Source organism: Mustela nigripes, chromosome 8 (genome assembly GCF_022355385.1).
Source record: "Mustela nigripes isolate SB6536 chromosome 8, MUSNIG.SB6536, whole genome shotgun sequence".
Taxonomy (NCBI): Eukaryota; Metazoa; Chordata; class Mammalia; order Carnivora; family Mustelidae; genus Mustela; species Mustela nigripes.
Window position 1 is genome coordinate 44,031,454 of NC_081564.1, and position 23,954 is coordinate 44,055,407.

A 23,954-nucleotide genomic window follows, 5' to 3' on the forward strand; every position below is an offset into this window, starting at 1 on the left:
TTTTCCATTTGTGTTAACATGTATATGTTCAGTGGAGTGCACAAAAAGTAATTTATCCATTTTGAGATAATTAAATCTTTATTTTAAAAATTGATTATTTACTTATTTATTTGGCAGAGAGAGAGAGTGTTTAAGCAGGGGAGCAGCAGACAGAGGGAGAAGCAGGCTCCCTACATAGCAAGGACCCCCCTACACCCCCCAATGCAGGGCTGGATCCCAGGACTCCGGGATCTTTTTTTTTTCCGAGATTTAAAAATTTTTTTGTTTATTTTTTTAAGATTTTATTTATTAATTTGACAGAGAGAGAGATCACAAGTAGGCAGAGAGAAAGGGGGAAGCAGGTTCCCTGCTGAACAGAGATCCCGATGCAGGACTCATTCCCAGGACCCTGAGATCATGACCTGAACCAAAGGCAGAGGCTTAACCCACTGAGCCACCCAGGTGCCCCTTCAGATTTTTAAAAAAATTTGTTTATGACAGAGAGAGATAGGAACACAAGCGCAAGGGAGCTGGAAAGAGAGAAACAGGCTCCCCACTGTGCAGGGAGCCAATATGGGGCTCGATCTCAGGACGCTGGGATCATGACCTGAGCGGAAGGCAGACATTTAATGACTGAGCCACCCAGGCGCCCCAAGGACCCCAGGATCTTAACCTGAGCTGAAGGCAGATGCTTAACTGCCTGAGCCACCCAGTTATCCTTGAGATAATTAAACCTTAAGAGCAAACTAAGCATCTTATAAAGTCAAAAGTTTTCACTTTGGTATTGAAATAACTTATTAGGTCCTTGCAGAAATACTTGTGATTATGTATTTTGATAGAAATTAAATTACTTGAGCTATGCACATAAAGCCACTATTTGTCAAGAAAGGTGTTATTAGGCTTATTCAAAACCATAGTAACCTGTTTTAAAGTGATAGTATGTATACTATATATGGGTTGTTCTGCATAGAGAACTAAAATAAGTAAAAAAATTAACTGATTTTTTTTGTTTGTTTAAAATGAATTCTTGCCTCATTTCTAAATTCTTACTTAAATTTGTTTCATGTGTTAGAACTACACATATAGGCTCTTAATTGTTTCATTTCCTCCAATATTCATGTGTTCACCAGTGTAGGGTTAATTTGTACTTCAGTGCTTAGTCTTGTGAATGCTGTTTCCTCAGTAGGTATCTCAGGTTGCCACTGTTACAATCCCAAATACTTTACTGAACAGACTACCTGTTCATACAGGAGCTGCATTGTTGTATAGCCTCATTCCTTCCGATGGGTGTGGAGCAGGATTAAAGCACACTTTATAGGGGTTCTAATTGTAGATGCCTAATTGACTTGATGAATAGCAAATGCTAAAATTTAAACACACACACATACACATGCACACATAAACCTGTTTCAGGGCTGATCTGCGTGACAGAACAAATGCCTCACAGGTGTTGAATGCTAACAAGATAAAAGAGTACTCTTTCCATATTTCCCAAGAATTTTCTTTTGATGTTTATATGGATTTTCTATCTCGTTGTTCCTTTTCCTTAAAATGGTCATGGCAAGAATCCATTTCATGTTTGGCTGCACTGAATTTTAGAAGTCGGCTAAAATTAAAAATAAAATCTATCAATAAGTAAATTTTCACACACTTTGGGAAGGAAAGAGAATGAAAAACTGCTGATTTTAGTCAGGTCATAAGTTCTTTCTTAATTCTTCAGGAATGACTTGATGCCTTACTAAGTACCTTATGTTCTCATGAGTTTGTCATTTCCTGAATTTGACAGATGAAAAAGATTTTTTTTTTAAATCTTTCTTTAAAAAAAGATCTTTTTTTTAAAAGGGGCGCCTGGGTGGCTCAGTGGGTTAAGCCGCTGCCTTCGGCTCAGGTCATGACCTCAGGGTCCTGGGATCGAGTCCCGCATCGGGCTCTCTGCTCAGCAGGGAGCTTGCTTCCTCCTCTCTCTCTCTCTGCCTGCCTCTCTGCCTACTTGTGATCTCTCTCTGTCAAATAAATAAATAAAATCTTAAAAAAAAAAGATCATACCAGTTTTAATTCTTGAAATTAAAAGAAGTATTTTCCTTTATTATGTTTTGTATTTTAACAGTTTTACAATTCTTAGGGAAGATCTTTTTCCATAAATTTTTTTAGCTTTTTATTTTGAGCTTATTGTAGGTTCATATGAAGTCATAGGAAATAATACAAAGAACTGTCCGATACTCTTTACCCAGTTTCCCACAATGGTAGCATATTTTATAGCTGGAGTACCATAGCACAGCCAAGAAATGGACATTGGCACAATTTATCAGCCTTATTCAGATTCCTTTAATTTTATATGTACTTACTTGTATATGTCTACAACGGTGTTTTCTATGCACTTCACGTAGATTCCTGTGACTACCACCAAAGATCCTCACAACAGTTTAAGCTCCTGACCCCATTTCTTCCACCCCAACCCCTCCAATTTATGGCTACCCATAATCTGTTCTTTATAACTTTTTCCTTTGAGGAATGTTATGTAGGTAGAATCACACTGGGCGTACTCTTTGAGATTGGCTTTTTTTCAGCCAGCGTAATTTCCTTGGAAACCATCCAAGTTGTTGCATGTATCATTATTTCTTTCCTTTTTATTGATGAATAATCAATAGCATGATTATAGCATAATCATAGCATGTGCTATGAGTATGCATCAGGCTTTTTCTTTTTAACAGTTCACTTGATAAAGGGTATTTGGGTTGTTTCTAGTTTTTGGCTATTATAAATAAAGCTGCTGTGAATATTTGGTTATAACTTTTTTTTACTGTTCATAATACTTGTTTAGTCAAATTTTAGGCTGTGAAAATAGGGGTAAAATTGTATCATATCAGTTGGACATTTCCTAGAGGTGAAACTTGAGAAATAGGGCCAAAGTCTAACACAAAAAAATTGTCCAGGGCCTTCATTTTTCTATAATATCTAGATTTCCTAGCAGCATATCATTACTATTTGGTGTATTAAGAAGAGGTGACTTTCCCTTCAGTATTTATATGACTTTTAGCCTCATCCCTAGTCAGCAACATGGAGGGGGATTGGTGGGAGAAATGTGTAAGTTTTTGAAAACTCTTATTTGTCTAAATTATGTTGTTCAAAAGCTTGTCCTAAATTAAACCAATAATGAAAAGTTCTGTTCTTAAAAATGACAAATTTATTAATGTTACTATATATATTACATGGAAAGCTTTTTGAAATGTGTGGCTTATTAGAACCCATAAACTACCAAAGGCAAACACTAAACCTTTGATTTTTCAAAAATCAGTCAATTAATACCTATTTATTGGGGACTAACTCTACCCCAAGTAAAAGAAATTCTTGAGTAGATATAGAACTTAAAAACTCGCTAAGCAATATTTTTAAAAGTAAATAAAATATCCACAATTGCAAAAATTGTAGAACAGTAAAAAGATTGATACAGGAATCAGAAAAAGTAATACAGAAACTTTTTCCTCCCCTTGTGATAATCATATTGCAGAAAATAGAGGTCATAGAGAAAATAGAAAACCATATAGTTTAGTGTTGCTAAATCAACATTCTTTTTACTTAATGGTCTTAGTAACTGTATTATTTTAAAAAACAAGTGTTATATTTACTTAAATATATGCCTATTTTAAGCAGTGTGTATTGCTATAAATTGCTCAGTATTCTTTGTGACTATGAGTTTCCCTATGGTTTGAATCCAAGAAAGAAGATTTCGATGAAAGAGTCCTATTACATATTTCTAAATTGCTTTCCATAAGAATTGTATCAATTTGTAATATTTCCAGCAAAGTATAGGAATATAGTTTTACAACACTTTTTTTTTTAATAAAAGATTTTATTTATTTGATAGACAGAGATCACAAGCAGGCAGAGAGGCAGGCAGAGAGAGAGAGGAAAGCAAGGCTCCCTGCTGAGCAGAGTGCCCAACGTGGGGCTCGATCCCAGGACCCTGGGATCATGACCCGAGCCGAAGGCAGAGGCCTTAACCCACTGAGCCACCCACGTGCCCCTACAACACTTTTTTTAATCAACATACTGGGTATTACGATCTTCATAATATTGCCAAGTAATTGTTTTATTTTGAATTTCTGTTTAGTTGCTAGTGATGCTGAATAGATTTTCATATTTAATGACTGTTTTTCTCCTTTTGTTAATTATTGTTTCTAAAAATTAAAAATGTCTACCCTATTTAGCCCATATCCTTCCTTGCAGTTTAAGTACCCTTCAGCCTTTCTTCATTAGAACTACATGAGTCCCAAAGGCAGTGGTCTTCTCTTATGTTCTGTGTCAGACTCAATTAGAATTAAAAATACATATAACAGCTATCTTGCGTGTCCTTTGTTAAGTACTTTAGCATTAGCAGTTTTGCTCTTCGTCCAAGACTTCCTGCCATAATCTATTTTAATCCCAGAAGACTTGAGCCTACATAAGCACAGTTACTGTTAGCAAATGCACAGGCTATGTCAGAACATGGATCTCCATTTATAGTGAACCTCTAATTATATGCTTGCCCCTACTATTATAAAGGAAGTAACTAAAGTAACTCACTTTAGGTGGAGAAAATTTTATTCTGCTAGCTGTCACAGACTAAAAGCAGTAATGTTGCTGATATACTTTTGTGACCTCAGGGTAAAAGCAAGGGAAATACACTCTCCAAACTAATGGGACCTGGCTCATTATTCAGAGCCCAGAGTCTAGTGACTTAATAGTGTAGCATTAGACTCATAAACTCAGATCAACTGCTTTAGAGATGGTAAATGTATAAGTAAAATACTGTGTTTTTTTTTTTCTTTTTAGGTTTGCAAGTAAAAGTAACCAAGCTCAAAAAGGAACGAATTTTGTAAGTATTAGTGTATAACAATGATATCCTATGTTTAAAGTAATTGGTCTTAATGTCCTATTTGGTCTTAATGTCTTATTCATAAGAAATTAGCTTTTTTTTTTTTTAAGATTTTATTTATTTATTTGACAGAGATCACAAGTAGGCAGAGAGGCAGGCAGAGAGGGAGAGGGGAAAGCAGGCTCCCCACTGAGCAGAGAGCCCAATGCAGGGCTCGATCCCAGGATCCTGGGATCATGACCCAAGTTGAAGGCAGAGGCTCAACCCACTGAGCCACCTAGGTGCCCCATTATAAGAAATTAGCTTTACAGCATGGACCTTGGATAGTTAACAATGAATTTTTCAGTAAAAAAATTCAGTAAAAAGACTAACTTAATTTGGAGTATATCCTTAGCTAATATTTGCTTCATTTATATTTTAATATAATTTTTTATATGTGCATACATATAAATGGGTGTGTGTGGGTGTGTGTGTGTATATATATATATATATATATATATTATATATATATTTTCCGTAAGGTATTTATTAAGATGAGACCTGGTCTATACATTCATTTTGATCTGTCAGTAGCATTCTTTTCTCAACTCTGATTAACACCTAGAATTTAAGATACTACAAGAGGGGAGCAGAATAATTCTGGGATTTCTGAACTGATCTAAGAAATGGGAACAATTGAGACCCTTTTATTTAATCAGTTTGAAATTACCAGAGGTTCCCCTGAATTGTTTTGGTTATTAAGCCTAGAATCAAATCTGAATTTCTAAGTCAGAAGCAGATTTTAGTCATGGCTCCCTAGGGCTTCCACATTCAGTAATCTGAAACAGATGGCACCATAGAATATTATTGCTCATAACAAAAATTATTATCATTGTGACTAATATTGAATTTGCTCTGTGGTATATACATACCAATGGGCCTCAGTTACTTCATATTCCTAGAGCTTCCAAGGCTCTAACCAAAAGCTGGAGTTAACAGCCACCCATCAAAACACACCCAGTTGTTTTTCTCCATTATAATCTGAAAATGAAAATTTGGGAAGTTTCCTTTCACACCTAGAAAATCATGTATGGAAAATAACTTAGATTCAGAAATATAAAGTCATAAATTTTTAAAACAGGATTTTTTGAAGAGTGATTTTATGATGCTATTTAATTAGCAATATTTTTAAATGCTTTGTATTATTGAGAGTATACATATTCCTGCCTTACGGTTGTCATTTTAAATATCTTAACCACAGAATTATCCCTTTCTCTGTTTCTTATGTTTAGTTCCCACAACTGAGAGATGTTTCTTAACTTATAGAGGAAATTAAGCCTTTCCTGAATAGTAAACTTAGGGTGTGTATCTTATTAGTTAGAATTTTGCAAAGTTCTCCAAGTATCTCCCCATGAGATACTTATTAATTACAAAGGGCAAAATTATAATATTATAGCAGAGAAACCAGGCAGAATTCATCTCAGTTAAACTATCAAAGTTAACTAGAAATCAGATATGTCAGTCTTATTTACCTCCTGATTTGATGCACTAAGAAGAGCACAACATTACTCCTGTTGTACTCTTACCAAAAATGCATAGCCCATGTTTTATCATGGGGAAATATGGAAAAACCCAAGTTGAAGGACAAAATAACTGACCTTTACTTTTCAAGATGTCAGGATTGTGAAAGACAAAGAAAGATGGACAGATTATCACAGATGTAAGGAGAATTACATTAAATGCAATGTGGGGTCCTGGGTTAGATCCTGGAACAGAAAAATGACATTAGAGGGACAATTGGAAAAATTTGAGTGAAGTCTGTAGATTAGTTAATAGTATTGTATCAATGTTAATTTCTTGATTTTCATAGTTGTATTATGGCTATGCAAGATGTGAAATTTTGAGAAGTCGAGTGATATACAGATACTCTATTCTATGTTTATAACTTGTTTATAGTAAGTCTGAAATTATTTTAAGATGAAACATTAAAAAAATTGAAAAAAATTAACATTCATCCCCTGAGTCTAGAGAAACCAACTTCTCTTCAAGCAACTGTCGGATATTCAAGAAATTTAGTATTCTTTAGCAAGGAATGAGAACGAAATAGCTGTTGGATAGGTGATCAAAAACGTCACTAGTTAGATTAGCTGCCTGTGCAGCTCTTGAGGCATGATTTGCTTTTATGGCACAAATTACCTTTTGTTTCTATGGGCAATACGGATTTCAAAAACTCTGTAGCTTTTTAGTGTATTTTAATTAGTATTGATAGTTTATGTATCTCAGAATTATCTGCATAGTTGCAGAAGAAAACTCTATATGTAAGTTCTTCCCATGGTAAGAGTTATGTCAAAAATAAATACATTGAAACTGTGTCAGTTGATTGAGAAAAACAGGATCGTTCTCTTGGTTAATAAGTAAAATTTCTCTTTTTTAATTCACTTGAAATAAAAAAGGTGAAACATTATTGTTTTACTTAGGAATAAATACACTTCTTTTCTTTTCTTTTTTTAAGATTTTATTTATTTATTTATTTGACAGACAGAAATTACACGTAGACAGAGAGGCAGGCAGAGAGAGGAAGGGAAGCAGGCTCGCTGCCGAGCAGAGAGCCCGAAGCGGGGCTCAATCCCAGGACTCTGGGATCATGACCTGAGCCGAAGGCAGAAGCTTTAACCCACTGAGCCACCCAGGCACCCTAATACACTTCTTTTCAATGATGAAAAAAAAAATTTTAAGATCTTATTTATTTATTTGACAGAGATCACAAGTAGGCAGAGAGGCAGGCAGAGTGAGGGGGAAAGCAGGCTGCCCGCAGAGCATAGAGCCTGATGTGGGGCTCAATCCCAGGACCCTGGGATCATGACCTGAGCCGAAGGCAGAGGCTTTAACCCACTGAGCCACCCAGGCGCCCCTGATGAAAATATTTTTAATGATTTGAGTGTACTTATTCTGTTGTTTTCATCTCCATTTTTATTTATAGCCCAACTAGTGTTGGTTGCTACAAACATTGCTAATCACAAGATAAGTACCATACCAAACTTAATTCCCTCTGGCTCTTTTTTTTTTTTTTTTGAGAGAGAGAGAGAGAGTGCAGGCAGTACAGGAGCAGAGAGTGGGGCAAAGGGAGAGAGAGCGTCTTAAGCAGTTTCCACCTCAGAGTGGAGCTCATCTCTGAGCTCCATCTCACCACCTTGAGATCAAGACCTAAGCCGAAAATGAGTGAGATGCTTACCTGACTGAGCCACCCAGGCGCCCCACTTCTGCTTTTCTACTACCAAACACATAATGTTTCAGAGTTGATCAGTAGTTAGACAATGAGTTCTTTATATTGTGCCTTGGTTCCTTGTTGATTAATGATCTTCTTTATGCTGGATTAACAACCATTGATTAGAATGACATCCTTTAATCACAATGTTGGTCACTTTTAAGAAGCAGTACTGAGGGGCACCTGGGTGGCTCAGTCAGTTAAGCATCTGCCTCCAGCTCAGGTCATGATCCCAGGGTCCTGGGATTGAGTCAGGCATGGAGCCCTGTGTCAGGCTGCCTGCTCAGTGGGGAGCCTGCCACTCCCTTTCCCTCTGGTGCTCCCCCTGCTTGTGCTCTCTCACTCTGTCAAATAAATAAACAAAATCTTAAAAAAAAATTAAGAAGCAATACTGAAACCCAGAAATTACTGTGTTTGCTATTTGACTGCACATTTCAAACTTCATTCACTACATGTTTTTAAAGGAATTTAGTTTTATTAAAATGGATTCTTCATGTAGGTCTATTGATTCTATTTTCTAAAATATTACTATTTTAAATGATAGATTTATAACTACAAGGTAATATTTCCTCTTAGCTTGAATCAGAATATTTCCCTGAAGTTGAGTCATGATGCATAATTAGAAACAGTCTAGATTTGTTTATCACAAATATACTTTTTTATTAGACATTTTACACAGAATGTATTTTGCTATACCTATAACCAACCTATAATATAGGTTACCAATTGGTAACCTGTATTACCAATCAGCTACATGAGAAACATTAAGTTTGTAAATGACTGCCAAATTTTACTTTCTCAAAGATCGTCTATAACACTTGTGATTTTTTTTTTTTGAAGATTTTGTTTATTTACTTATTTGAGAGAGAGAGAATGAGCAGGGGGAGAGGCAGAGGGAGAGGGAGAAGCAGACTCCCCACTGAGCAAGGAGCCTGATTCAGGGCTCCATCCCAGGACCCTGGGATCATGATCTGAGCCCAAGACAGATGTTTAACTGACTAAGCCACCCAGGCACCTGAGGTTGGTTATTTGTATAGTAGTAACCAGCTTCCTTTGGTTGAGGTCCAAGGTAGACCTATCTTACAATATATTTCACTCTTAATTTTTTTTGAAAGTGCAGGACTGGTTTTTGTACCATTTAGAATTCACCAGTTTGCTTTCTTAAGGAATTTGTTAAGTTATTCATGTAACCCCATGTTTACCACTGAGTTGACAATTTTTTTTAATATTTTAATTTTTTATTAATATATAATATATTATTAGCCCCAGGAGTACAGGTCTATGAATTGCCAGGTTTACACACTTCACAGCACTACACTCACCATAGCACATACCCTCCCCAATGTCCATAACCCAGCCACCCCCTCCCCCAGGACGTGAATATTTTTTTTTAAGATTTTTAAAATTTATTTGGCAGAGAGGGAGAGAGAGACAGTGAGAGGGGGAATACAAGCAGAGGGAGTGGGAGAGGGAGAAGCAGGCTTCCCGCTGAGCAGGGAGTCCAGTGTGGGGCTCGATCCCAGGATCCTGGGATCATGACCTGAGCTGAAGACAGGCGCTTAAGGACTGAGCCACCGAGGCACCCCAAATATTTTTTTAATTGAGATTAGTTTTAATTTAAACTTAGGCCATAAGTCTATTTGGTTTTAAAACAAATGCTGTTATATTCTGAATCATTCTAAATAGACTGGAAAAGAATATGTATATGTAGGAAAAATCAAATATCACATTACTATTACAAAGTTTTCTCTTTTGTTCATAATTTAAGAAAAAACATTTTGCTATGACCTTTTCATTCCTTTAGAGAAAAAGAGAGTGTAATTCTTCAATGTATGATCTGGAATGTAATATTTTATTGTTATATTTTTATGATACAGGTTATTTAGATTAAAAATAAATTCAAATGGGTGCTGGCAGCTAACAGTCTGTTAACTTCGAAAAAGTGTTCAATTTTCCCCCAAAATTTAGATAAGTTCTTAGTTCTTAGTTTGGTTATATTTGTTTGCAAAGTAGGATCAATGAAATCTTGGTACTACCTCTGAATTAAATACATTTTCTAGAAGTACGAATAGACAATTTTTAAAAAAGATTTTATTTATTTATTTCACAGAGAGAGAGAGATCACAAGTAGGCAGAAAGGCAGAGAGAGGGGGGGAAACAGGCTCCTCGCTGAGCAGGAAGTCCAATGTGGGGCTCAATCCCAGAACCCTGAGCCAAAGGCACTTAACCACTGAGCCACCCAGGTGCCCCAACAATCTTTTGTTAATTGAGTGAGAAACAGCCAAATTAATGAGTTTCAGCTATCACTATATTATATCCAAAATTTCAGATGTCTATATACACTACCAGAACTATATGCAGTAGACTGTTACTCTTTCTCTTTGATGTATTGATTTTTCCTTTTTCATTTAATGTGAATTATTCAACCAGAATGTACAAAGTATCCTCTCTATTGGGTATCTGACATTTTTACTTAGTTGTTTGACTCTGTTTTGCTGCCAGTTATATTACATTCTAGCCATTTTGATACAGTCATTTTGACATCTACTATTTGTAGTGGACTAGTTGTCATCTGATATTCTAGACCCTTGAGGGGACTGGGGAAGATGTTTCAATCACAGTATTATCTTTTTCATCTTTAAGACCGTAGAGAAAATCCCAGTCAAATTTCTAATGGGTTTTCTTAGAATTAAATTATATGCATACTTTATATAATAATGTGATCTTTTTTAAAAATATGATGGAGAGGTAGAATATGACATTACCTTTGAAAATAAACAGGTGGGCGCCTGGGTGGCTCAGTGGGTTAAGCCGCTGCCTTCGGCTCAGGTCATGATCTCAGGGTCCTGGGATCGAGTCCCGCATCGGGCTCTCTGCTCGGCGGGGAGCCTGCTTCCCTCTCTCTCTCTCTCTGCCTGCCTCTCTGTCTACTGTGATCTCTCTCTCTGTCAAATAAATAAATAAAATCTTTAAAAAAATAATAATAAAATAAATAAATAAAAAGAAAATAAACAGGTAATCTACTAGAAGAACATTTTAGATGTCTTTGTTTTTTCTTGACTATGAAATCACAATGATAAGCACGTAAATAGAATTTACTGAGTGCTTGTACTATTCTGCATGCTATGCATACATTAGTGTTTAGTCCTTGCAAATACTTTATTAGATAAATGGTAATGTATCTTCATCTTTTGAGGCACAAAGAGTTTCGATAACTTGCACTGGGTCACACAGCTGACAACTGAGAGCTGAGATTCAAAACTAGGTGTTAGGATATACGGATATATGGTTCATGTACTTCCACTCCACTGCTAGGTCTGGCTAAAAATTAATGCCAAATAAGTTTAGGCAATACAAACATTAATAAGAAAGTATATATCTCCCATAATTGGAATAGAGATGAGTGGAGATACCTGTTACTTACATTAACAAATGTAGACAAAATAATAAACAGTGTATACTTTAATAGCATTTTTTACAACATAGAGTCAATGATGGCATTAGAATCCACTCCTTCCTCTGTGTTCCAGCATTGTATAATGAATGCCCGGTATTTAGAATAATACCTTCACAATACATAAAAACACTACAGAATAAATTCTAGTATAATTTGAACTGTGATTAACAAGATATTTAAACTTTACCTTTGGAGTTATTTATTTTAGTATAAGAAATACATGTTATGGGTAGGACCATAATTTGGGGTTCTTATAGTAGAATTCTCCTGTTATGATAATTATCCTATTACAACTTTTCTATAAACTTATTTCTTGACTTTCAGAGACGCACAGAGACTAGAGGAATTCTTCACCAAAAATCAACAGCTGAGAGAGCAACAGAAAGTCCTCCATGAAACCATTAAAGTTTTAGAAGATCGGTGAGTCTGGTTCTTAGGTGTTCTCGAGTAGGAGGTGATTCCCCCTGCATAGCACATTGGTTTTGACTTATAAACAGTTCCGGGACTAAAAGTGCCCTTTTCCAACCTGATGTCAACTTTGAATAAATACTGTATGAAATTAAGGATATATACTTACAAATTTGTTTTTTATTTTTTACAGCAATCTCATCAATTTACCCTTTAAGTAATATTTCTTTATCTGGTGTTTGATATAGGACAAGCTTAAGAATAGCTCTAAGTACTTAGAATTAATGTTCTGATTCATTTGATGGCTTAATTCCATTTTTACATCTAAGTAGGTGGAAACTGCTTCACAATTCTATTTATCTTCATATTTCCCTTTTCCCCCTTCATATTTCTCTATTTGCAAGCAGTCTAGGGATTCTTCTTTCTGAGTATTTCTACAATAATGCCTATCACTTACTTTACTTCCAGATACATACTTTACTTTTCACTCTATGAGATTAACACCCTAGATTTAGAAAAGACTTCCAGGATTTGCTATATTCCTCCATCTGAACTGTAAGTGATATCTAAGACCTTGAACTACCTATAACAAATAACAGTTAATAATTTTCTTTTGTTATTATTTTGTATATGTTACAGAAGGGCTGGTGGTTTGAGTTTGCCTCTGTACCTTTAGTGGTGGGATAATCTACTCCACACCTGGGCAGACTACAGTTGTATATTTGTCTTCCACAACTGCTGTCCCAGAGGGTGCACATTTACTGCAGTAGGCAGCCTGTTGTGGAATAAAGCTGCATAGGCTTTGGAGTCATAGCTGTGACTTTGAATTTCAAGTTTATACTGTGCCCTTGATTCAGATTCATAAATATTTGAGTCTTTACTATGATCTAGGTGTTGCTCTTAGGTGCTAGGGATAATACTGTCCATGGTATGTCATGGAGCTGATATTTAATTTACAGAGGTTTGGAGTGAGTCGTACAAATAAGGTGATTTCAGACTGTAACTGCTATGAAGAAATAAAATGGAATGGTATAAGTAAGTGTGATAGACATTGATTTGGAAGTGAAGGGATGGGTGTCAAGGATGGCCTTTCAGAGGAGGTGCCATTTGAACTGAGACATGAATGATTCCGGTAAGAGCTAGTCACTTGAAGAACTAAACTTGAAGAGATAAAAAGAGAACACACAAATGCAGAAGTTTTAGGGAGAAAAAAGTTTTGAAACATTTGAAGAATAGGAAGTCCAGGGATGTCTGGGTGGCTCATTCGTTAAACAGCTGCCTTCAGCTCAGGTCATGATCCCTGGCTCCTGGGATCAAGCCCTGCGTGGCATCAGGCTCCCCACTCAGCAGGAAGCCTGCTTCTCTCTCCCACTCCCCCTGCTTGTGTTCCCTCTCTTACTGTGTCTCTCTCTGTCAAATAAATAAAGTCTTTAACCCACTGAGCCACCCAGGTGCCCCCTCTGTCAAATAAATAAAGTCTTAAAAAAAAAAAAATAGAAAGTCCACTGTGGTTCTTAATTAATAGGAGGGTTAATGATAGGAGATAATATTGGAAAGGTGGGAGTAACTAGATTATGTAGGATCATGGGCAAAAAGTTTGGATTTGATTTGCAATGGGAAGCAGTTGGAGGGTTTAAGTAGGGAAATTACAAACGGATATGAGCAGATATTGACAGCAACTATTATATCCACATGTAGATTTCAAGTAGATGGTTATATATGTGAGTTTGAAACTAACTAGTGAAATTCAGGCTGGAGAAAAGAATTTGAATGTCATCCTCTGCATATAAATGGGATTTAAAAACCTAGAGACTGGATAAGAGATCTAAAGACATCTTAAAGGGTATTGGAAGAAAATTGGAAGAGGTGTTAGTGCGGAATCCTTGGACATACTAATTAAGCTTTAATGAAGAATAAGGCCCGGCCAACGAAAAAAATTGTGAAACAAAAATTATCAGAGTGGAAGAAAAGCCAAGAATATATGACATGACACTAGCCATACCTTCTCAGGGCTACCTGGATGATTAAATAAGATTAATACAATTAAAAGTACATATAGCAATTTTTAGAAACTTCTGGTATCCCTCCTAATTGGTGACTGTGAAATGTTTAAATGAGAGGAAATACTCAGTAAAGGTAAATTAGATAATAAAAAGTTATAATTTTATATGGCTGCTTTATGTTCTACTACTGCTGTTATAATAGACTTTCCTTAGAGAAAACAAAGTATTTCACTAAATCTAAGAAATAGTTACTGTGTGGAGTAGATAAAATGCATTAAAAAAAAATCTGAACAAAGCAGTTAAGCCATGATTGTCTAATAGATTTCAGTATTTTTAAAAGCATTTTTGGCAGTCATAGGAAACTTGTATTTCATCTGTCATTGAAAGGGAAAATTTGTACTCATAATCAGAGGATTTAGTGTTGTGCAACTATTTTTCAAATACTAGACTAAATGTCCTCTTTTTGTCTTACTCATAGGTTTAAATTTAAATATGTTCTTTAGGAGACCTTTTCTGATTTTCTAGAGTGGATTTAGTTCTGCTGAGTGCTTTCTTTCATAGTACCCCCTATTTCCACTGTCATGATTCTTTGCCATAATTACTTTTTTATTGCCTCTCTTTTTCTAATACACTATAAACTCTTTAAAAGAAAAGACAGGGCACTGTTGTATTTTAGCACATACAGTACTCTTTGTACACGTTTTGAAAATTTATTCATTTTGAAAATGAATAAATTTGAGGAAATCTTGTTGGGGTATAGCAAACAATTGCGCATACTTGTTAATCTGCTAAGTTTTCCAATTGCAAAATGAAAGGTTTTTCTTCATCCCTATGACCAAACTGAAATATAACTCACGATAGTTGTTGCTTTCTGATCTTACAAGTAGAATTACTCTTCTTTCCCTGTTACCTATATATAGCGACTGAAATTGCATTCATTCTCCTGTGAAATTGAGGCTGTTTCTTTCTCTGATAGCATCAGTGGAAAATAGGCAAGAGGAAAGTGGTGGAACCTTGCTGATGGAAATAGGAGCTAGCATATTTTCTCACATTCATTTAAATTTAAACTAGGATCTGGAAGCAATCAAGAGTTGACGCTTTTCCACAGATATTGTTATCAAGAATGGCAGTTAATTGGAGAAAACTAGAAGTAATAAAGAAGCTAGGGAATATTGTTTCATTTTTTAGCTATCTATATCAGTGGCATTTTTGAACTTGAAAACTAGGGATTCCAAGGAATTTTTTTTTGATGATACGTCATAACATTTTAATGTATTAGATTTGATTTCTTAGAAACAATAGTGTTCAATTCTTACTGACAAACTGACTAGTAGAATGACATTTAAACAATTCATGAGAATTGTTCAATGCCATTTACCTCTTTCAGTGTTTTTCAGTGATTTTTTTCTTTTTCTGTTTTTTATTTTACTTTTTATTTATTTTTTAAGTAAGCTTTACACCCAGCATGGGGCTTGAACTCACTACACTGAGATTAAGGGTCACATGCTCTACTGACTGAGCCAGTCAGCCACCCTTTCAATGACTTTTCAATGTCATGTTCTCTTTGGCCCTTATGGCTTAGTAATTCTGTGTATAAATTATTTACCACAGTCAGGTCAGCTATTTCATTGTTTACTACAAGGACCCTAAGCTATTAATTACAGCAGTGTTTAAAAGAGAAATGTAAATACGAAATGTCAGGTACTTTAAGCAAATAGTTAAAATTGAGTTGCCTCTTATAACAGTTTAATAGTGTTTTGGTTTTGGAATGGTTTACAGAGACTTATTTTCTTTGGAATTTTAAAGGCATAAATAGACTTTACCGTTAGCTGTAGAAATGCTTGAGAATCTAAAGACACAAGTATTATAGCAGAAAGACAAGAAAGTGTATATACTTTTTAGTACCTTAATACTCAAAAAGATGTCATACAAAGTATTCGAGAATATAATACTGTTAAATTTAAATGCTATAATGAAATGAATATGCTATCTAGCTTATTTTATGTTCCTCCTTTTGAATTTTTATTCAAATAATGCATGTACATTATAAAGATACATAGTTACCATAAAAAAAGGTTTTTTGTACCTGTCTTTCCCACCCCTGTCAGTCACAGTTCTTAGTTTTCCAAAGTTTTAAATGATGTATTTGCTTTTTATTTTTTTTTTTAAGATTTTATTTATTTGAGAGAGAGAAGGAGCACACGAATGGAGGAAGGGCAGAGGGAGAAGGCCAAGCAGACTCCCCACTGAGCAGGGAACCTGTTGCAGGGCTCCATCCCAGGACCCCAGGATCTTGATCTGAGCCAAACTGAGACCCTTAAATGACTGAGTCACCCATGCACCCCATCAATGATGTATTTTTACTTTAATACTTGATTTATCAATTTGAGACAATATCTGCTTACTTCTTACTATGATAATGAGAATTCTTTTTATCTCTCGCATATTTTTGAATAGTTACTATTTTAGTTCTTCTATGTTACCTTTGAACCTTAATACATACATTTATGTAAAAGTATGTCTTTACGAGGAATATATTTTAGGAAAATGTCTGAACAGTCTCCCTGAACTTACCACTATATTTGGAGGCAGGTATTGATATTTCAACCTTTCCCTGTGTCATTCTTCTCTTCTACTGCCCACCCTGTGTTAATCTGAATCTTTCCATGTAAATAATATTGACAGTCTTGACAATGGTTACATTGTTTTCTCTTACCAGATCTCAATCTTTTGTGTTTGGGTTATAATTTAATTATAGAAGCCGAAAAATAGTAAATAGTGTTTATTTATTGACTCTGTAAATACTCTCTGCTGAGCCAGGATAACATTTTCTTCTCTATAGATCCGATGTCATGACCTCTGTGCCACTCAAGGAGACTGTTTCTAATGTCCAAGCCACATAGTTACTTTTTTACTCTGTTTCAAATCAGCTGCTCAAATTAACCTCAAATCAGCCCATAATGTGCTATGACAAGGACATACTTGTATGAGCTTGGCTGTGCTTGTCCTAGAAGTTGTAACTACTTTTTTTCATGTTGAGATAAGAAACATGTCTTCCTTACTAGGTCATTAATATTATGTAGTGTGTTGGTTATTCTATTTATTGATTGTAATCCTTTTTGTTCCTTTTCTTGAAGGCATACTTCTTGGGCTAAAAAACTTTCTGTACTAGTTTGGAGCATTTACTTTCTAGGTTATTCTACAACTGCCATTCTGGGATTTCTCTTCACTGGATCCCTACATTAAGCCCATTATTTCCTTCAAGTTAGCAGATAATTATGGGGTACCAGCTTTGTGCCAGACACTATTTAGACCTTGAATATATACCAATGAAAAGGTTGATAAAATGTGGGCCTATTTTTCCTTTTATTAGTTTTTTATGCTCATTTTCTTATAGCTCACCCTCAAATAACTACAGAAAAGTACAGAGGAAGTAAATTTTCAGAGTCCTTGCTTGTCTAAAAATGTTGTTTTCTATTGATTTAGAGAATATTTTAAATAGATATAAAATTCTAGGTTCAAAATAGATTTCCTCCAGACTGAAGACATTTTCTCATTGTCTCTTAGCACCCAGTGTTGATAAAACTGATACCATTCTAATGTTATTCCTTTATAGATAATAAATTTTTTTTATCTCCTGGAATTTAAGACCTTCTTATCATTCTAAAATTATGTGAGGGAAGGGTATGTATGTTTCCTTCAATGTGTTGGACACTAAGCCTGTTAACCTGAAGGCTGGTATCTCTTAGGGTATGGCAATTTTTTTCTGTTATTTCCCCTCTCCATTTTTGAGTTTTCTCCTCCTGGAGCAGTTCTCAGCCATAAACCGATTCTTTATAATCTTTTCTCTGATTTCTGTCACTTATTTTTTTTCCCCATGTTCTAGAATATTTCTTTTCTATTTTATTTTCCAACCCTACTATTAAGATTATTTTGATAATCACATATTTAATCTTCAAGAACTTTTTATTGTTTATTGACCATTTCTTTATATGTGCATGTATGCTGTGGCCTATTTTTATACTTTATCTTGTGATTCTTCTTTAACTCGTTTATTTAGGAGTACATTGTTTAGGATTCACGGATTTGTGGATTTTCCCAATTTTCTTCTGTTGGTGATTTCTAATTTAATTCCATTGTGATAGAAGAGCATGCTTTGTATGATTTCAGTGCTTTTAAACTTATTGAGACTTGTTTTGTGACCTAGGAAATGGTCCTGGCAAATGTTCTAAATGTGCATTCAGCGGTTGTAGGTGGCATGTTCTGTAGATGTCAGGTCAGGGTGTTGTTGGTTTTTTTCAGGTCTGCTAGATCTATGTTGATTTCCCATCTCACTTGATCTATCCATTACTGAGAGTGGAAATCTCCAACTATTATTGTTGAATTTGTTTTTTCCTTTTTTCCTTCAAATTCTTGGGTTTTGCTCTATGTATATTTTGGGGCTCTAGTGTTAGATGCCTATATTTATCATTGTTCTATTTTTGTAATGAATTGACCCTTTTATTATAAAATTCACTGTGTTAGTAACACATTCTATCTTACAGTCTGTTTTGTCTGATATTAGTTAAGGTAGATGCTCCAGCTTTCTTTTGGTTTTGTTTGCATGGTATATATTTTTTCCATCCTTTTGCCTTGAGTGTATTTGTATCTTGGAATCTAAAGTATGGCTATTGTAGGGACACCTGGGTGGCTCAGTCATTAACCAACTCTTGATTTGGGATCAGGTCATGATCTCACAGTGGTGAGAACAAGGCCCACATGGGGCTCTGCTCTCATAGGGGAGTTTACTAGAGTCTTTCTCTTTCAGTCTCCCTCTGCACAGCCCCCTCACCCCCAATTCAGGATGCACATGCCATTTCTCTCTAAAATAAATGAATAAATCTTTTTTTTTTAAAAAGCGTGTGTCTACTGTAGATAGCATAAAGTTGATTCATTTTTTTGTTCTGACAGTTTCTGCCTTTTGATTGGAGTGTTTTATCAATTAATAATGTAATTATTGATACAGTTGGATTTATGCCATCTTGCTTTCTATATGTCTCATATCTTTTTTGTTCCTCATTTTCTGCCCACCCCTGCCCCCACCCAAGACTCACTTGTTTTGGAACTCTTATTATTGACATGGTAAACATTCTAGGATAATGCTCTGGTTTTCTTTTTTTTTTTTTTCTTTTTTAAAGATTTAATTTATTTATTTGACAGAGAGAAATCACAAGTAGGCAGAGCAGCAGGCAGAAAGTGGGGGGGGGGGGGGGGGCGGGAAGCAGGCTTCCTGTGGAAGAGAGAGCTCAGTCCCAGGACCCTTAGATCATGACCTGAGCCAAAGGCAGAGGCTTAACCCACTGTGCCACCCCGGTGCCCCAATGCTCTGGTTTTCTTATCTTTTCTATTTTCTCTTTGTTTTGGGGGGAGATTATCTCAACTTTATTTTCTCACCTTCTGTGGAGTTTGGATTTTTTCCTGCTGCTATATTTTTAACTTCTAGGATTTTTTGTTTTTGTTCCCAGGATATTTCCTTTTACTGCAGTCCTGTTTTCATGTCAGTTTGGTCTCTTCTTCAGTTCTCCTGAGAGAACTGAACTCCAGTTCTTTACAGTTTGACCACGGTGGTATTTTTTTTTTCTTCTATGTAGCTTTAATTTTTAAAGATTTATTTATTTAGGAGAGAGAGAGAAAGCACACACAAGTGCAAGCTGGGGGAAGGGAGAGAGAGGGAATCTCCAGCAGACTCCCTGCTGAGCCGGAGCAGGATGCAGCACTTAGTGCAGGAGTTGATCTCACGACCCTGAGACAACAACCTGAGCCTACATCAAGAGTCAGACTCATAACCAACTGAGCCACCCAAGTACCCCCTCTTTTTTTTTATTTTAGTGTCTTTAGTCTCTCTCTCTTTTTTTTAAGATTTTATTTATTTGACAGAGAGAAATCACAAATAGGCAAAGAGGCAGGCAGAGAGAGAAAGAGGAGGAAGTAGGCTCCCTGCCAAACAGAGATCCCAAAGTGGGACTGGATCCCAGGACCCTGAACTCATGACCTGAGCCAAAGGCAGAGGCTTAACCCACTGAGCCACCCAGGCGCCCCATGTTTTAGTCTCTTACTTTATCTCAGCTGTCTGTTGATCTTCATTATCTATTCATATTTAAGAGAGGTGGATGAAAGTTGGAAGCTCTGAGTGGAATTGTGGGCTATGACCTTCCCTGCAGGTTGATCTGCCTTGTGTGTTTCACTGATAATTCTCTAATGTCAGTATCTTTAGATCTGATTTCCTAGAGGAGGCTCCTTTATTCTGCTTCCTGGAATGAAGGTTGGCTACCAAAGTTCTTTAAGCCAAATAGATGATGAGGGCCTAGGCTAGGGCCTGAGAATTTGGTATGCATAGACATTCATTTCATTATTTTACTCCTACCCTTATCTGTACCTCCTATCTCCCAAACCAGTGTCTGTTTAGACCCTGTAGAGACTCAACTTGGAGTATTCTGCTGGGAATGGAAGGGGTGATCACTTGAGTGTTCAGAATATAAGAGAAAATATGTTGGTATGATGATTTCTTGAAATACTGTAAATCACTCACGCTGAGTACCAATTTTTTAAACTTCTGCAAATTCTGCTTTATATATCAGGTTGGTTCTACGTCAGTGCTGTCTGACAGTTTTCTGTGATAAAGGAAATATTTTATATCTACACTGCGTAATATGGTAACATCTAGACATGTGGCTTTTGAGTACTTGAGCATAACTGAGTTCGATTTCAATTTTAATTTATTTAAATTGGAGTAGCCATTTGTGGCTGTGACTACCATATTGGACAACACAATTCTAGACTTTTCCCATCATTGGCTTAGGATTCAGCATTCTCAGGGAGTTTCAATTTTGTCTACCCACTGCCTAGCTTTAAGGTTTTTGTTTGTTTTCTCTCCCATTAGGCCTGTCCTGGTGGGTTTGTGTTTTTAAAAATATACATGTATCTTTGCTATAGTTTTGTAGGATCTTGGGAAGGAGCAAAAGTTGATGGAAATGTTAACTCTGTCATCTTTACTTAGATGTTTGTCATATAAAATGGTTCCAAAGATCTTGACTGTCCTAATTCCTGTCTTTGGAGCATACTCTAATTAAACTGTGATGTCCAATTCTTTATTTCTTCATTCTAGGCATTCTGATTTTATTATTGCATCCTATCTGTGATCTCTAATTTTTATTTTTTCATCCATATCAACATTGTTAATATCAGTTTTACTTTCTTGTAAAATTCCCTAGGTTCTTTTTGTTTGTTTTAGTTGTACAGTTTTAATTTTTTACCTCCTTAACTTATAAAATTCATGGCTTACACTACTATGCTATGACTTCCATAGACACTTAAATGCTTAGTATCTTACTGACAGGTTATCAAGTTAAAGTTACTACTTCAGATTATTTATTTCCCAAATTCCTGCTATGGGGTATATGTCTTCTTTTTAACTATATTTTTTCCTGATTAACAAATAATAAAATTAGAGAAATTTTGAAAAAGAGAAAAATGCTAAGAAAAAAATCTCCTATAATACCGGTACCTATAACATAACTGTTATCAACATTTTGAGGTACACCTTTCTCTTTACCACTCCCCAGCCCCTTTGTGCAATATATGTATTGCCCTCTTCCCTTCAGCACTCACAAATAATCAGTGAAAATTATTTTTAAAACTTTTTTTGCATAATAGTACATCTGTGAATTTTTCTAACATTCGGGTTTTTTTTTTAAAGAGTTTATTTGCTCATTTGACAGAGGGAGAGAGATCACAAGTAGGCAGAGAGGCAGGCAGAGAGAGAGGGGAAGCAGGCTCCACACCAAGCAGAGAGCCTGAATTGGCGCTTGATTCCAGGATCCTGAGATTATGACCTGGGCTGAAGGCAGAAGCTTAACCTACTGAGCCACCCAGATGCCCCAACATTGGGGCTTTTTTAATGATGAAAGGAACAAAATATAAAGGTTGTTTTTGGGTTTTTGTTTTGTTTTGTTTTGTTTACTTAGTATTCTTGGACCTAGTATTCATTCAGCTAAAAAAGTTGAACATTCATTATGTGTTTGCTAATGGTATAATACATCATTAAACTAGTTAATTTTCTCTGTATTTACCAAGTCGGTTCTTTAGAGCTTCAAAAAGCATAAAAATCTTGGCTTTCAAATATAATGAAGTATCTTTTAGTAGTTCAGAAAAAATTGAATTTCAGCTTTACAGAGGTATAATGGACAAATAAAATTGTAAAATAAAGTGTACATCATAATGATTTGGTGAACATATCCATAGTGAAGGAATTTCCACTAATTAACACAACCATGATCTCATAAACGTAATTTCTGGTAAGAACATTTAAGTTCTATTCTAAAAATATTTTCTTTTTGTTTCCTAGGTTAAGAGCAGGATTATGTGATCGCTGTGCAGTAACTGAAGAGCACATGCGGAAAAAACAGCAAGAGTTTGAAAATATCCGGCAGCAGAATCTTAAACTTATCACAGAACTTAGTGAGTTTCCTTTTCTTCATTAATTATTTGAAATATAATGTACTGTTGTTAAAACCTACTATTAAAATGGTTGTAATCAAATGGATTGTTCACATACATTTTTTCCTCATGTGGGCAAAAGTTCAAATGTCCTTTATTCTCCTTCTGTAGATTTAACTTCATATTTATTTTAGTAAGAAATACAGTACAAAAAGGTGGGCTCAATACTATCCACATTGGCCTCAAGTCCCACTAGCTATAAAGTAAGAAGGAAATTTCCTTCCATTATGTCTGTACTTCCTTTAGTGTTATTTTTATTTCGTGTAATTTAACTAGTATTTAGTAAAGTTAAATACAAAAAATACAATTTAGTATTCTATGAAAGTATATACTTTCTTTGGTTTTCATGACATACTATTACAAATATATCATTTTCTATTGAGTCTCCTTACACATTTAATGTAGGGCTTCCTTACATTCTTAGCCTTCTCTTAACCTTTTCTTCTAATACCTCTCTTAACCTTATTCTCTATTAACACTTCATATACTCTCTTAGTGACCTTTACCTTGATTCTCTATAAACACCTCACAACCAACACATCTAAGATTTAGTTAATTTATCTTCTTTTCCAAACTAAGTCCGTCTTCTATTTTTTTCTATTATATTGCTATCCTCTGGTTACTCAAACAAGAATAAATTAGTATATATAACCTCATTGTTTCAAAAGAGAAAGAACATAGTTTTATTTTGTTCCTGGGGATAATTACTATTAACAATCTGATCATGTATCTTTCCGGGTCCAGGTTTATTTTTCTGTCTGTCTCTCCTTTGTTTTATCCCTTCCTTCTCTCTCTTCTCTCTCTCTCTCCCTTTTTTTTTTTTTCTTTAAGATTTTTATTTTTAAGTAATTTCTATACCTAACAGGGGGCTTGAACTCACAGCCCTGAGATCAAAGAGTCACATGCTCCACTGACTGAGCCAATCAGGTGTCCCCCTCTTCTCTTCTCTTAAATTTTAATGAGACCATACCATACTTCTTGTTCTGACATGTTTTAATTCATTTTAGGCTATGATTTAGAAGTCTTTACGTGTTAATTTAAGTCTGTAGCTTCTGTGGTGTGTATGTGTGAATGGGTACATATGTTTATTTAGGAATATAAGAATACTATCAGTAAGTAGGAAACTATTACATCTCTGTTTAACATAGTTGAGATCTACAATTATATTATTGTTAGTATAGCAATAATCTCTGATAGTGTCTGCATACCTAATAATCAAATTACCAACAAATCTGGCTATCTGAAAAATAGCCAAACTCTTCAAAGGACTAAAGACATTGTTCTTTTTCATGGCTGCATTATATTCTATAGCGTAGATGTCATTTGGCAATTCTGCTGTTGATGGACAGCTTGATTTTTGGTGGGGGGAGGTGTTTGAAAACATGCATTTCCCTGCATCTTCTTTAGCTTCGAGCAAAAACATAGGAATTAATAATACCCTATCTTATGGGTAAAGAATGTTACCTTAATTTT

At 35.4% G+C, this 23,954-nt stretch overlaps 1 protein-coding gene across 8 annotated transcripts in view; it reads left to right on the forward strand.

Annotated features, from left to right (window-relative positions):
* Positions 1–23,954, forward strand: part of RBBP8 (RB binding protein 8, endonuclease) — a 104,630-nt gene that overhangs the window by 29,873 nt on the left and 50,803 nt on the right. For all 8 annotated transcript variants that reach the window (XM_059409341.1, XM_059409340.1, XM_059409338.1 and 5 more), the window contains 3 exons: positions 4,792–4,834; positions 11,860–11,955; positions 22,330–22,442. In XM_059409341.1, coding sequence (XP_059265324.1) covers positions 4,792–4,834; positions 11,860–11,955; positions 22,330–22,442 — 252 coding nt within the window. The remainder of the gene's footprint in view (positions 1–4,791; positions 4,835–11,859; positions 11,956–22,329; positions 22,443–23,954) is intronic.